Source organism: Micropterus dolomieu, linkage group LG07 (assembly GCF_021292245.1).
Source record: "Micropterus dolomieu isolate WLL.071019.BEF.003 ecotype Adirondacks linkage group LG07, ASM2129224v1, whole genome shotgun sequence".
NCBI classification, from domain to species: domain Eukaryota; kingdom Metazoa; phylum Chordata; class Actinopteri; order Centrarchiformes; family Centrarchidae; genus Micropterus; species Micropterus dolomieu.
Window position 1 is genome coordinate 1,921,672 of NC_060156.1, and position 15,731 is coordinate 1,937,402.

The 15,731-nt window shown below is 42.7% G+C and overlaps 2 protein-coding genes across 2 annotated transcripts in view; both read left to right on the forward strand.

The window, feature by feature from the left end:
- Nucleotides 1-3,967, forward strand: part of med4 (mediator complex subunit 4) — a 6,543-nt gene extending 2,576 nt beyond the window's left edge. The window contains exons 4-7 of the mRNA XM_046054942.1: nt 1,052-1,109; nt 1,210-1,296; nt 1,372-1,503; nt 3,066-3,967. Coding sequence (XP_045910898.1) covers nt 1,052-1,109; nt 1,210-1,296; nt 1,372-1,503; nt 3,066-3,238 — 450 coding nt within the window. The 3' untranslated portion in view covers nt 3,239-3,967. The remainder of the gene's footprint in view (nt 1-1,051; nt 1,110-1,209; nt 1,297-1,371; nt 1,504-3,065) is intronic.
- Nucleotides 3,968-5,912: 1,945 nt separating this feature from the next.
- Nucleotides 5,913-15,731, forward strand: part of sucla2 (succinate-CoA ligase ADP-forming subunit beta) — an 18,925-nt gene continuing 9,106 nt past the window's right edge. Inside the window, exons 1-4 of the mRNA XM_046053875.1 lie at nt 5,913-6,059; nt 9,161-9,356; nt 13,398-13,497; nt 14,249-14,411. Coding sequence (XP_045909831.1) covers nt 5,943-6,059; nt 9,161-9,356; nt 13,398-13,497; nt 14,249-14,411 — 576 coding nt within the window. The 5' untranslated portion in view covers nt 5,913-5,942. The remainder of the gene's footprint in view (nt 6,060-9,160; nt 9,357-13,397; nt 13,498-14,248; nt 14,412-15,731) is intronic.

Consider the following 15,731-nt stretch of genomic DNA (forward strand, 5'->3'; position numbering starts at 1 on the left):
AGGATTGACGTGTTTTAGAAAATCAGATCCAGAAAGCAAATGTGACGTGAACCTAAATCCCTGCTGTACTCCAGAGGACTGGCAGGGAATAACGTCAACATCAGAAAATCCATTAGATGGATTTACTGCCACAAGAAAGCTCACAGGACAAATTAAGACCGTCAATTTAAAAGTATTTCGCTGGTTCCTTCCAAAGACGAAAGAAAATATAGTTTGAACCTAGTTATTAGAAGCCAAAACTCAGACTAGTTCGTCTTTCCACACGTTGTCTCGCTCCACAGCTAAAACGAAGCCTTCAACACGGGGTGAAAAGAGGAGCTGCAGCAATGTGCAGTATGACAAAAAAATATGGTGTTTTTTGAAAATTAAACCATGTAAACTTGTTGTGTTACAACCTCTAAATAGGATTTTGAACCTGAAAATGAGCAGAATACCACCTCTTTAAGGGGACTCTCACACCTACCTCGTTCGGTCCAGACTTTAAGATGTTTCAGTTTGGTGTGAAACCTCCCTCAAACACACGAAATTTGGTCCGACAAAAAGAGGTAGTCTCGGTATGGTCGGTTCGTCTCTAGTGTGAAAGCAATTTTTGGATGGTTCAGACCTTTAGACCCTTCACAGGAAGTTCGGCGGTTCCTGTGTAAACCGGAAACAAATAAGATCCGTGTCCCGTGACAGCTCATCTTTTGAAGCAGAACCCCTCCTCACCTCTTTGGTCTGTCCTCAAACGGAGGTGCAGGAGGGCCGCTTGCCGTCTCCTCCTCCTTTCCACAGTGAGGACGTTCATTTGCCGGATTTGGAAAAAGCCTCGAGTTAAGTTGGTGCTGCAGGTAGTAGTGCCATAATAATAAACAACAATATAGCTGAAACGAAATGCAGCTGTTCATCTCTCATTAAGTCATTCTTCTCAAAGCTCCCCGCGGAACAGTTACAAACCAACACTATAAGGAGACACGTAGCCAGCGTAGATAAAGACGACGGGACGCAAGTATGTTTGACGCAGATCAGTGCAGGTTCTCTGTTGATCTAAATCGGCTCCTCCTTCTTTAAGGCGACTGCTGTTTACCAGGCGAAGGAGAAACTCAAATCCATCGACAAAGCCAGGAAAGGTGAGCTCACACACCTGTCTGACAGCTTCTGGGGAATGCTGAGGTCGCCGTTCGGTGTCTGATGGCCCGTAAACTCATCTTGTGTGCGTGTTCTCTGCAGGAAGCATCTCCTCAGAGGAAATCATCAAGTACGCTCACAGAATCAGCGCCAGTAACGCCGTGTGCGCTCCTCTCAACTGGGTCCCAGGTAGGAAGCAGAACCACTGCAGCTCCCGCAGGTTCTCGTGTTTTACTTCACTGTTAACGCGCACGTTGTCCTCAGGTGACCCACGCAGACCCTACCCTACAGACCTGGAGATGCGCAGCGGCATGCTGGGTCACATGGCCAACCTGCCGACCAATGGCGTGAACGGACATCTGCCAGGCGACGCTCTGGCTGCTGGGAGGTTGCCGGGTAAGTCCGTCCAGAGGAGTTATTTATGGTTCCCGACAGCAGCACTTCCTCACGTCACTGACGAGGCAGAAACCTGCAGGAATCTTCTTCTTTCTGCTTTTACATCACTTAATAAAACAGCGGCTTCATCTTCGAGATCAGTTTTCCTGTAAGACGGCGTCGGCTCCAGTTTTCTTGTTACTTTCTTCGGTGGGTTTGACTTTGATGTAACTTTCAAAGTAAGAGTCCTCCACTGTGTCCATCATCAGGACACCTCAGAGGGCGTTTTCTCTTTGGGCCTTGTGCATTTCTTATTTTGTCGATTGACCTGCTTGCATTGAATGTCAGAACAGTGAACTGGGCCATAACAAGGTTTGCGAATCCCATGTCCTTTTTTCTTTTCCTGTCCCGTCATGTGATTAACAGTGAAACTGACTTCCCAAATAAATGTCAGCTGGTCCCCGCACAGCCCAGATCTAGCTGAGCGTAGATTTAGGCTACATCCACGATCTCCGTTCACACCTGCGTACCAGAATTAATCTGTCCGTATTAAAGCCACTGAAAACACACATCATGTGGCCGTTCACGTACACCGGGCATGTGCGTGCCGGTGTAAACAGGAAGCAGATTGTCTACTCGGCAGCTGCAGGAGATTCGTCTAAAGAAGAGACTAGGGCTGGCCCGGATGTCATTATTTATTTTTTTTTTTTTTTTGAGCTTCGATAGCGGTTAAGAGTGAATAATAGAAATCCGAGCAGGTCCAGAGCAGAATCTGGGAATAGTTTAGTCAGGCGGAGAGCAGACGGGATGAGCTGCGTTTCCGGTAGCGGAACTAAATCTAATGTTTATTATGCAAAATTCACTTTTAACTCATATATAATTAAATGCATTTATTATGTGTTTGTTTGTTTCCAGGCTACAGTTTACTGATTCATTTTAAAATGTACGAAATTTGACAGTTTTGATCTGTAATAAAATTAAGTAATTGTAAAATTAATAAACGCCACAACTTCCGCACTCCTGCTGTCATCTCTCAGTTTAAAGGGCTCTCACACAGCTGAGGCCTTCATTTCGTTTTCCCTTTGATGTGAACTGGAGCGTTGCGTTCACTGCTGTCGGAGGAGGTCAGGCACGCGGGGGGGGGGGGCGGGGGGGGGACCTTCAATAATCAAATGTCATAATTAAAAATCGAATGTGTACCCAGTGAATTTGAATGTTCGTGTCCAGCCCTACAAGAGACGAATGAAGAGCAGCGATGGTGAAGAACCACAGCAGTGTTATTTACACAGTACAGAATACTTTTATAAAAACACCAACACTAAGAGTTTCTCAGCAGCATCGTGTTTCTGCTTTGCGTGACTGATAAGAGCCAATCAGGAAGCCAAACGTGAGCGTCTGCATCGTTTTCACCTGTCGGGCACTGAACACGCTTCCTCGGAGTTTAAAGCCAAAACGGGGTTTTCAGACCTCAACGTTTCAGTCTGGACGGGAGGCGGAAACGCAGCAGAAGGTCTGAGTTTTAAAATGAATACGGCGCAGTGTGGGCGGAGCCTTAACCTCCTGTGTCTCCTCTGACTTCTCAGACGTGCTGACGCCTCACTACCCCTGGCAGTCCTCGGACGTCTCGGTGGGGATGCTGCCTCCTCACCACGGCAACGACTTCGGCCTGGAGCCCCCGGGTCACAACAAAGAGAACGAGGACGACGTGGAGGCCATGTCGACCGACTCCTCCAGCAGCAGCAGCGACTCTGACTGAACGACTGTGTGTGTGTGTGTGTGTGTGTGTGTGTGTGGTCATCGCTGAGCAACACTGATCAGGTATCATCAGTCCAAACTCACACCTGTGGCGGGACTGTTGTTTTTTCCTTTTACTCCAGATCCCAGTCTACATGGTTGTTTTAAAGGCAAGACGTTGTGAGCCTGCAGCAGAAGTTCAGGAGTCCATCTGTCGTGGTATCTGTCTCTGTTAGTCAGTAATGGAGGAGCTCAAGGAAAGAGATCGATGTAAAGATTAATAGAGAGGCTCCAGTCTGTCCAGAAACCATCACTTATTACGTCAGCTGAGGTCTTCAGTTCCCCCTCTTATCCTTTATTAGAACCTTTTTATTGTTTTTCAGCTTCTAAAGGAGGGGCGTGGCAGAGAAAGTTGGAGAACCGCTGATTTAACAGCTTGAATTTGTCGCGGTTGGGAAAATTTAAGCTTAAAGAAACCGGAGCTTTTGTTGCGTTCCAGTTTTAACTTTTAAATTTAAATGACAAATTTAAAACAAGTAAAAACGTAACAAAGACGAGACGCCACTGTCGACTGGAGCTTAAAGAAATCTGTGTTGCTCTCTGATGACACATGTTGGAAAGTTTGTGTGTTAATGATTATTGTCAGCTGGTGTGAGTGATTATACAACAATATGGACACATGCTGTTGTTTTACCTCTGTAGATACCCTTGTACATACTCAGCCTTGTAAATAAATACTCTTTGAATAGAACTTGTGTGTTTGCCTCTTTGCTTTAGAAAGAAGATCATCTCATAACATCCTTTTATAAAGCTACATCTGCAGGTCATTCAGAGAAAAGCAGCTTATTGTTGAGTTGCTTTCCTTGCGTCAGTTTCAGTGTTTAAATTAGTACTGTAGGTCAAAGTGTTTTATGCAGCGTTGTCTGGTTATCACGCTCACTCCAACTATATATTAAATAACCTTTTATTTATGGAGCACTTTTCAAAATCCACGTTAGAAAGTGCTTTCACGGGTGCAAAGGTTATAAAACCATAAGATACACGATAAAGGCAAGAAAACGCAATTTAAAATACAGTTAAAAGAAAAGATAACGTCAACAAAAAGACACGTAACAGGTAGAGAGGCCATGAAGAGCTTTAAAAGGAATCAATAAGGTGTTAAAGTCTATTCTGAAACGTCCTGGGAGCCGCTCTAATGAAGCTAAAACAGGGTGATGTGGTCATATTTTCTTTATTCTGGTCAAAATATGGCACTCAAAGTGTTGAAAAAACATCCTGACAAACACGTAAATCACAAAAAGACTTTTCTGCATCTACAAATATTAGTTGAACCCCTTTAACTGGATTAACACACCAATCCTTCCAGTTATAATATTTATTTAGGTGAAAGGTCACAAGGAGGCTATCTGACACTGCCGCCTTCAGGAGCTGTTCGTAAAACTCCAAACATCGACGATGGTCATTAAGTCTCATGTGTATTTTGTTTAAACAGAGACAGCAAAGGCATGCCAACTTTTTTATTATAGTTTTGGTTTAGTTTTTGCTCTGAAGTCATGCGATGGAGCTAATTTGAACTCTGATGATGTTATTAAGACGAGAAGACCGGCTCATCAGGCGCGTAGCTGATATTATAAGTGATTAATTTGCCAGCAACCTTCTGGTAACAACTCTTTCATCTTCGTGTTCAACTTCACATTTCAGTAACAAACTTATGTCAGTTTAAAATAAGGACATGGTTTTCACCTGTTACAGGGAGGAAGAAGAAGTGTTGTGTGTTTGTGTTTTCAGAGCTTCAGGGTTTATTTTCAGTTTTGTTATTGTTCTTGTTTAGTTGTTCTTTCCACATCTGTGTTCCTCTTTTTTGTTAATAATTGATGTAAATTTTGAATTGATTTTGGGTATGACAAAGTGCACGTGAAGAGAGTAATTTGGAAAGCAGGTAGATTATTTATAATCATTTGAGTTGTGGACATGGGGGTGAGATTAAATATAATTCATCTGCAGTTGTTCACATTGTATGGTGAAAAACGCTAGTTTAAGGGGTATTACCTAATTTCATTGTCCTACATGCGCTAATGCAAATGTATATTGAACCGAGTGAGTTCATTTTTCTAGAGCCGATGCTGCCTAAATGATGTTAGCACTAAGCTGTGTCACTGTCGCATTGAATAAAGACCAGTACTACTCCTTTTTGAATATGTAAACAAATCAACAAGTGTTTAAGAAAAACACCTTGGCTAGAATTATTAATTTATTTGTTCATTAGAATCAGAATCAGATTGAGGTTTCTTGCCGGGGTCATTTTTACATATGGGGAATTTGCCTTGGTAAATATTGGCGGTACACATACACATAAATATAGAAATATGAATATAGAGAAAGTAAAGAGATAAAAAAAATGTACAAGTATACAAAATTATACAATAATGCTTCAACACTACTACAAAAAAAATGCTAAAAACCAAGATAATTAAGAAGGAATGTGCAAAAAAAATCACTTGTATTGTATTGTCTTGTTATTTAATAAAATGTGATTTGTTAAAATTATTTTATCTTGTCTGATGGTTCTGTTTTACACTTATTCAAAATAAACACCTAAATAAAAATAAATAAACAACCTAATCGTTTTCCAGCCATGTTTACTGCGCCACTTTGAAACGATTGTCTAATTTCCGACAGCGTCTGAAGGCAGCACCGCTGAAAGACGACTTTGCAGCTCGATACGCATGCGCAGTCAATTCTCCGCTCTAAAGGGAGACATGGCGGCGTCCCTGATCTGCGGCCGTTTGACGGCGAGCCTGAGAACTTCAGGGGCGAAGAACTCGGTCAGCTCCGCGTCCAAGGTGAGTGTTAGCGCGCCCACATTAAAGCGAAGCTCTCCGGCTTTCTGAGCAGCTGCCCGTGACACCGCTGCGCCGTCTCTGAAGATTACGGCCCCCCCTCAAACAACGGACAGGGTCAAACTTGACATTAGCACTAACATGCTAACTAGCGCGGAGCTAGCGGATTAGCGTGGCTGTCACTGCCGCTGAGATGATGAAGCAGCCAGAATAAACACACGCATAACTACTAATCCCCGCTCTACCGCATCTGTGTGTCGTTTTAAACCCTGTCCTGTGGAGGTGAATGCGCTCAGTGACCTCCAGCCGCTGAACGTCAGCCCGCAGCGGAGGAGAGAGAGAGCCGCAGGAGCTCCGGGCGATGTCCCGCTGCGGGTGCAGTCATCTCGGCCTCGGTGAGCACAAACGAGGGCTTTCGCTGCCGAGAAAGACCGTCGCCACCACACAGCACGATAACCAACCAACGTGTCGGCCCACTGTGGTATCCGGAAAATGCGTTGAGTAGTACTTCTGTCACAAACCTGCATCTGTTGCTGTTGCACTCCAGTAGTCTCAGGAAGGTGTTGTCCTGAGGAGGGATGCCAGAAATGTAGCAGTGGATAAAAACAAAACAACAGATCCCATCATGTACATCAACACACTCCTTCAAATAAAAACATTTGAGCAGCTGTTAAAGCTGGGAGAGGATGTCCAGGACAGATCACAGGTGGTTTGGTGTTGATAAATAAGCAAGATGTTATTAATTACAAGCTTGCACTGTGCATAATTAATTACTTTAATTTTCTGTACAATCTCTCAGGTGTGAAACATTTAAGGGTGGTCACTATCTATACAGGCAGTTGTCTGATTTTAAAACTTAAGTTATGGATGGATGAAATGGATCGTGTTGCCCTTTTCAGACGGTCCCTCACTCCTCCTACAGTAACAGGAGCGTTGGACAGACATTCAGTTCTCAGAGCTGCAAAACTGCATCGTCATCTGTGGTGGTGATTTTTTCAGGTGATCAAACTGTGAATCGTCTGCATTAATCAGCTCTCCAACAGATCCCAGAACTGGGAGAGATCGATGCTTTGACACGGAGCTGTTGAAGGTAAAAGCCACGAAAACTACCTTCACCCCGGTGTCCAAACATAGCGATCCCAGGTACCTTCAGTAACTAGCAAAATGAGTATTGATAAAGTTAAAGCTGAAATCATCAGTCGATTGATCAGCTACTGTGAAAATTGATTGTCATTTTTTAAGCTTCACAAAAAGTGAACTTTACACTTTTCTGTCATATCTGATGGGGAACTGAGTCTCGGTGTTGGTTTTGGACTGTGTGAATTCATCACTTCGGGCTGGGAGAACCTTTAACAGGCATTTTCACTGTTTTCTGACATTTAAGAGACTGAAGGATTAATCGTGAGTAATTGGCCTGTTAGTGTTACAGTGCAGAGGATCGAAACATTTGAGGAAGGTGGATCCTGAAAGCTTCGTTCTGACCGTGCGTTTGTCTGCGAGACGTCAGCAGCAGCAGCAGAGGGGCCTCCACTGCAGGATAATCATTTAAATATCAAGTGTATTATTTCACGTCCGCATTTGAGTCGTACTCAAAACTTTTACTTTGCTTCCTCCTCGAGTGTGAGAACACCCTGGCGTCTAGATATAGATCTGATGTGGATGTCGTATCAAAACCAAACCTGTTCCACATTTGTTTTAGCTCAATGCTGGATTTCTTGTAATCTCATAAATCAGATAAAAACATCCGTCCAGTTTTCCACAAAGTCTGGAGAAAAGGTGTGTTTATAAACCAGCTTCCAGACCAAGACATTTAAAAAAACAGCAGCTTTAGGGAATATTTATAACGACACACGAAGAAGTGATGTAGATGGAAGCGCTGGTCCAGTTTCAGCTTTTCAGAATCAATGATTAGATTTGATTCTTAATGAATCCCCAGTTCAAACCCCCGTCTGGGCTCTTATCTATTTTAGTCCTAACACGATGTCTGAGCAGTGACAGTACAAAGAGTGCAAACAGCTGCGTGTTGGAGCTAAAAGTGTGATTTTAAATCCGACTCCGTGTCGGAAAACCCGCCGTATTGATCGTAGTGATGCAGCAGTTTGTTTAACAGCATCGTCACGCAGCTGTCGATGTGTCTGATGTCCAGCTGATTCACTTTGAGTTGAGCAACATGTTGGTTTCATATCCTTTTATCAAGTTTCCAGTGTTGCTCGGGTTTTCCTGCTTTCTGCAAACACTTCTCCTCTCGAGAAGGAACTCGGGAGGCTTTAGTTTTTCTTTTCAAGTCTCTTCAGTGTCATGAATCTCCACCTGTTGCTTTGCTTCTCTCCTCACTGTGCAGGGTGTGTTAATGACCGATGTATTAGGATTCTGATAATGATATTTCAGGTGGTCAATAAGTGATTTATATCGTCTCTTTCTTTGTCATTTGAAAATGTAATTCTGTTCGTGAAATCAAATTTTTTGATGTGGTATCAGCAGCAGCCGTTCAGTTCATACACTGGCTTTATTGGTATGACGTTTAATTCAGACATGCTGCCAAAGCAGAAAGTCACATAAAAAAACGCACAACAAATAATAAGCAATAATATGAAATGAGAAAAAAGCAAAGACCTAAATATGTCTTAGGTTGAAAATAGGTTTTGCTTTTTGACATGTAATAAGTTATTCTCCTGTTATTTAAATAGCAAACAATAATAATAATTGCGATAATATCACATGTCATGCTACACAAACCATTCTTTATTTTCTGTATTATTTTTAGTTTCCACATTCAGTGTATTCACGTTCAGTCGTTACCTTTCCACACAGCAGTTTTCATTGTTAGTGGCGTGGTAGAGCTGAAATCTGCAGGATTATAACTTTAATATTTGGACATAATAAAGAGAAAATAAGGATAAATTAATCAAACTGTCCTCTAAGACATGAGATCCCCCATCAGGTCCAGTGGATCCAGTTAAACTTAATTAATTGTTCTTCCTGAGCAGGTTAGTTACACATCAGTTGGAAGTTCAGTGTTTTTGTAAAAATAGAAAGTTCTAGCGAGAAACCCTTTTCCTTCCACAGAGTAACCGAACTGCATCCCCCTCTTTCTCCTCCTCCAGGTTCTCGCCGGTTCTGCTGGTCTGTTTGGAGGCCATGTGTCCCTGCTGCAGCCCCCCCACCTGCAGCAGCAGCAGAGGAACCTCTCCCTGCACGAGTACATGAGCATCGGGCTGCTGAAAGAGGCCGGCATCTCTGTGCCACACGGCCTGGTGGCCAGCTCCTCGGACGAGGCCTACTCTGTGGCCAAGCAGATCGGTAAGCCTCCCTGAGCCCGGAGGGGGCGCCGAGAGCCGATCAATATCCGGATCCAACGTGTTTACATCTACAGATTATCAGAAGAAAGGTCCAGATATGTAGACGGAGCGCAGAGCATCATATTTTAGGTGGTAGTTTCACAACTTTAAAGAAACAGTGGGTGAAACTGCTGACTTTTTTCACACGCTACAGTTTGTCAGAGCCGCTGAAGTTAACGTGTGTGGATTTGTGGTGAGATTTCTGCCTGATCACAAGTGTGTGTGTGTCGGTTAGTTTTGGTTTCACATCCTAACATGCAGCCCCAAACTGTGTCGGTCAAACAGTCTGTCAGGGGAAACTACTAGGGCTGGCCCGAATGTCTTTTTTTTTTTTAAGCGTGAATATTCGTAGCTTCAATCCGAGCAGGTCCAGAGAAGAATCCGGGAATAGTTTAGCCGGGCGAGGGTCCAGGCGGAGAGCAGACGGGATGAGCGGTAGTGGAACTAAATCTAACACGTTGTTGTGCAAAATTCACTTTTAACTTTTATTATAGCGACTAAATGCTCTTCTCCTACAATCGGCCTAATATAGAGTAATTATTTAAATGCGTTCATTGTGTTTGTTTGTTTCCAGCCTACAGTTTACTGATTGATTTTAAAATGTCGGGAATTTGACTGTTTTGATCTGTAATGAAATTAAGCAATTGTAAAATTAATAAACGCCATAACTTCCGCACTACTGCTGTCATCTCTCAGTTTAAAGGGCTCTCACACAGCTTCATTTTATTTTACATTACATTGATGTGAACTGGAGCCCTGCGTTCACTGCTGTCGGTGGAATCTCAAAATTGAAAATCGAATGTGTTCCCAACGGTCAAATATTCTGGTCCAGCCCATGAAACTACCAACAGATCTGAGAGCAGCACTGATTTAGATCCTGGTAAATTTAGAGTTGTCACCTGCCGCCTGAATTTCCTTTACATAGATTTAAAGAAAAAAAACATTTCCCCCATAAATTGGTGCAGGAAAAAATCCCCAGAATGCAGGAAATTAACTGTTCAATGCTCAAAATGTTCATATAATTCAGCTTCTTAAAAATAGTGTTTAAAATCTCGTATCGTGAGCAAAGGGTCTCGTCACAGCCCCGTTAATAATTAGACAAAAATAATCTGAACAGACATCTGACGTCTGTCACGCTGCGTTCACGTGCCCCTCGGATGCGCCCATTTCCCAAGTTGGGAAGTCGTTCTTCTGACTTCGGTGTCATGAGCATTAATTTGTAATGTGAAAACTACACGGACATTTTTATACAGCATCTGGGTGATGGTTTGTTATGTATGTGATGTTTTTATCAAAGTATAACAGCATAAAGATCAGAGATTTAGCCCCAGATGTGTTGCTGCACCTGTACATTCCCTAAAACCACCCAGAAGTTGCTTTACCTGACTTGTTATCAGAATCAGAAGGAGCTTTATTGCCAGGTAGTGTTTTACACATGCGAGGACGTTGCTTTGGTGCTAAGGGGCTACACGGAGACAAACATACAGCTGACATAAATAAATGTATAAATATATGGAATAGACAATGCAAGTTATATAAGAATAATAAAAAGATTAGAGAAAAATAATTCAACTATTGGCAGAGAAAGAACAACGTGGCAGATATTTACACGAGCATTACTCCGGGTTTATGTTGTGCAGACGTGTTGCAACGGGAGAGAGTATTGTTTACATAAATATATATAATATTTACATGTGCAGAGACACTAGTGCAGAAAACATCCCCAGAATGCAGGAAATTAACTGTTTGATGCTGAAAATGTTCATATAATTCAGCTTGATTTCTTAATAATAGTGTTAAAATCTATCAGGCTTAGAGCTAATCTAGGTCACCCTACATGGCGATGACGGTTAACCTGATACCATCTCACAAATAACATGTCAGCTAAAACGTTGATAGGCAATACTTTGGTCCGCCATGTTTAGGCGTAAGAACGTCACCTCAACATTTTTGCAGACTTTCCAAGTTGTTTTTCGGGCTTGAGGAGGCGTTCAAGTGAATCTTCCCAGTCGGGTGACTGTCCAGTTGTTCCCACTCGAAGCCTTTCCTGACATCTTCTGACCTTTTGTGTGTGCGGCGGTTTAAAATACCTTTTTAACACTCGCTGGGTCTAAACATAGCCGCCTCCTCCTGCTTCACTGCTATCAGCTGACGCTCGACTCCCAGGAGCAGTAAGAAGTTGAGATCAACATGTGCCCTGTTTTATTGCTCATTTTTAAGTGACGTATATCCATATATAAAAATCCATATATATTATATCCATATATGTATAAACCGTGCTGGTTCACTTTTCTCAGCTCAGACGGCACGGATGGAAAAAAAAAAAAAAAAACCCACCACAATACAGCAGAGCAGCCGTAGCCCTTTGATTAAAGAAACGCCGTCTGTCCATCGTCACATCATGGCTCAGCACAGTTATTTAAAAAAGACTTTAACAGCTAACGTTGCAAAATATTGTGCAAACGGGCAAAGACCGGTCAGGTGGTTTGTGGGAAATGGAGTTGGTTGTTTTATAATATAATTTTAATATATCATATAATCTAGAATGAACTCCTTTTGTTGTTCTGTTGTGTCGGGCCAGGCCACGGCGCCGGACTTGATCAGCTTCGAGTTCATCCACAGTTTGGTTCTGTATGAAGTCACGTTTGTTCACGCGAGATTCTGTGAGATCCCCAGAACCGCCACTCTGAAACTGTTTAGTGTAAACGCAGAGTGTGTGTGTGTGTGTGTGTGTGTGCGCGCTTAAGATTTAAAATACAGCTCTGGAAAAAATTAAGAGACCGCTGCAAAATAATCAGTTTCTCTGGTTTTAATTTTTATAGGTATGTGTTTGATTAAAATAACCATTTTTGTTTTATTCTACAAACATTCTGACCACATTTCTTCCAAATTCCAAATAAAAATGTCATTTAGATTGATTTATTTTAAGAAAATCGTTTTCAGACATCAATAAATGCACAGAAAACAAGATCACTTTAATTCTTAAACGACACAATACTAATATTTTAACTTAGGAAGAGTTCAGAAATCAATATTTGGTGGAATAACCCTGATTTTTCCTTACAGCTTTCATGCGTCTTGGCGTGCTCTCCACCAGTCCTTCACACTGCTGTTGGGTGACGTTCGGCCACTCCTGGCGCAAAAATTCCTGCAGCTCAGCTTTGTTGGATGGCTTGTGACCTTCCATCTTCCTCTTGAACAATTCCAGAGGTTTTCAATGGGGTTCAGGTCTGGAGATTGGTCTGGCTATAACAAGGTCTTGATCTGGTGGTTCTCCATGCCACATCTTGATTGACCTGGCTGTGCGGCATGGAGCGTTGTGCTGCTGCAAAAACCGACCTTCAGAGTTGGGAAACATTGTCAGAGCAGAAGGAATCAGGTTTTCTTCCAGGATAACCTTGTGCAATGCTTGATTCATTCATACTTCACATTTATTATTCCAGCCTTGCTGAAACACCCCCAAATTTACCAGTGGGTGCCAGTCTAACCTGAGCTAGTGGGACTTTTGAGGTACCACTAGCTCTGTTCCCGCTGGTCTTATTGCAAGACGATAGTGGTGACTCCAAAAGTGGTTTTTATACTTTTCCTCGTTAAAAACGATTTCGCTCATGTGATTTACTTAATCAAGTGATTTAAAACAAATATGGAGTGGTCTCTTAAATTTTTCCAGAGCTGCATAAAACTGGTTTAATTATGTTACGTTGCGGTGTCGTTTTTAAAACCCTCTGATGTGCAGCAGGCTCAACGAACTACGGCGTGCCTGGTTAAACTGAAATAGATGAAGCCCGTCTCTACCACCAAATTCTAACTGACAAAATATTTCGTGGTGTCTTAAGTTATTTAGCGTCTTCAGGAGAGGGAGGGAGAGTGTGTAAAGCAGAAATAAACACGTCCACGCCGCCGTACTGCTCTGAATAGAGCCTTGGATTACAATCTTAAATTTCCCACCTCTTAATCAGTTTGTTGTCATAGTGTTTTATTGACGGACTGATGTGTGTGTCAGGTTCAAAGGACCTGGTGGTGAAAGCTCAGGTGCTGGCTGGTGGAAGAGGAAAGGGGACGTTCGAGGGCGGATTGAAGGGAGGCGTGAAGATCGTCTACTCGTAAGTAAATCCGTCTTCTGTCATCAAACAGTCTCTTAGCTTCCGGTTCCAGCTAATGTCTTGATCCCGTTTGAGTTGAGCCCCGAACGTCACACAAGATGTTTGTCAGTTTAAAAGATGATTCAAGTCAAGAAAGTCGCAGTGTTGACGCAGCTGATGGTTTGCAATGTAAAAAGGGATTTTTACTAAATAGGAGAAGTTGTTGTTGTTGTTGTTCAGGAGAAATGTATTTAAATGCAATAGTTACAGAATGCTTGAGAGCACTGGGGCATGAGTTTCCCTTTATATAAATAAAGACATTTCCACCATCAGTTGATGCAGAAAAGGCAGAAATCTGTGCACAAGTTTTGAAGGAAATTAAGTGTTTATTGGTCAGTTTTCACAGGGAGGTTTCCAGACCCCCCTCTTAATAACTGTCCCCTCCGGTGTTCAAATAAAACCTGTGCTCTTGCATTTAAACAAAACATTTTCCCCATAAGTTCCCAAACTTTCCCAAACACCAGGTTAGGTTTGGTCTCCTAATTTAGGCTGTGACGTCTGGAGGATGGTCCCACTTTTTCTTTATTGACTTTGGCTTTTCATGAGTTTGGCTGCAGAACGTTTTACACACTTCAGTGGGTAAGATCACAGACGGTTTAGGTTAAGGCACATGAAATGGGCTGGGATGGCGCCAATATAAAATCTCGCCTCCCAACGGTGGCAGGGCCGGCCCCGACGGCCAGTAAACGTGACGTCTCGTCTTCCTCTCCAGGCCAGAGGAGGCCCGTGATATCTCATCCCAGATGATTGGTCGAAAGCTGTACACCAAGCAGACTGGGGAGGCGGGGCGAATCTGCAACCAGGTGTTCATCTGCGAGCGCAGGTACCCGCGCAGAGAGTACTACTTCGCCATCACCATGGAGAGGTCCTACCAGGTGAGGGAACACACACGTTTACAGGCTGATGGGCCCCAAGCTGGAGGAGGAGCAGGAGGAGCAGGAGGAGAAAGACTGTCAGCAGCCGTTTCCTTTTCAATAACATGCATCTCCTGCAAAGCAACGCTGCAAACCAGTGTGAACTGCTCTATTAATCATGCTCAGATTTCAGCTGGTTGTGTTGAATCACACCACTAGATGGCAGCACAGGACTAAAGATGGTGACGACAGGGGAAACTCTAACCAGGGGCCGGTTTCGCAAAGATAGACTTTATGGCAATGGCTTAGCTATAGTAGACAGTCAGACCTCAGATAAACATCTAAATCAGACCGTTGCACAAAGCACTGAAGACCCTGACTAAGACGTACAGTAAAACCAGAGGCCAAAAAACAAATATTTAAGAGGAAATAATCTGAAACGGGAGCAGTCAGTAGTTCAGTTAGTTTCTTGGGTAAACTCATTGTTGTATATTTCCAGTAGGTTACTCTTCCCTTCTCATAGCTCTCTCCATAATATCAGCAGCAAAACATAAACTATGTTTGCCCTTTTTTTTTTTTGTTTGTTTGTTTTGGCTGTTTGTAATGTATCTGGCGGTTACCATGGTAACCTAAGTTATCCTGGGGGTAAGGTGTCTTTTTATTTTTGTGAAACAGTAAGTCAGAAACTTGCATTAGACTCGTCTGTGAGCACATTCTAGACTGATCTAACACTGTAGACTAAAGGTCTGAAATGATTTGTGAAACCGGGCCCAGCCCTAAGAAGACGAGCTAACAAGCTCTTTCTGTAGCGAGTTAGTATACACTGTGTTTTTTGGGTTAGTTTGCCTGTTGACGTCATCTTGAAGTTAATACAGTCTCAGCTCGTGGTTCATCTGTCGGGCTGTTCTGGTTCCCTCTCAGCGCTCTGATAAAAAGCCAGTGAACGCGTCCTGACAGACAGACACAGAGTTCCTACACAGGCTGGGAAACACTGGAAATATATATATTTTAAAAGTAGAGCTGAAATAATTAGTCGATTGACAAACTTCATCTCGTTCCGGCTCTCGAAATATGCCGCTTTTATTTGATAGTAAATTTTGGGTTTTAAGAAACTGCAGTTTGTATTTTTCTTTATTTTTTGTCGTTTTATAGACGATCAGTTAATTGAAATAATTTGTTACAACTTTATTAAGTTTTGGTTCGTGGAAGACAACACTTTTTGGGTTTAACTCTCCCATTTTCTGACTTTAAATCTGCATTTAAATTATTCTTCAGGGTTGGCAGGACGAGACGTGTTTAACTCTTCACCCTCTCGTGTCCCGCAGGGCCCCGTGCTGATTG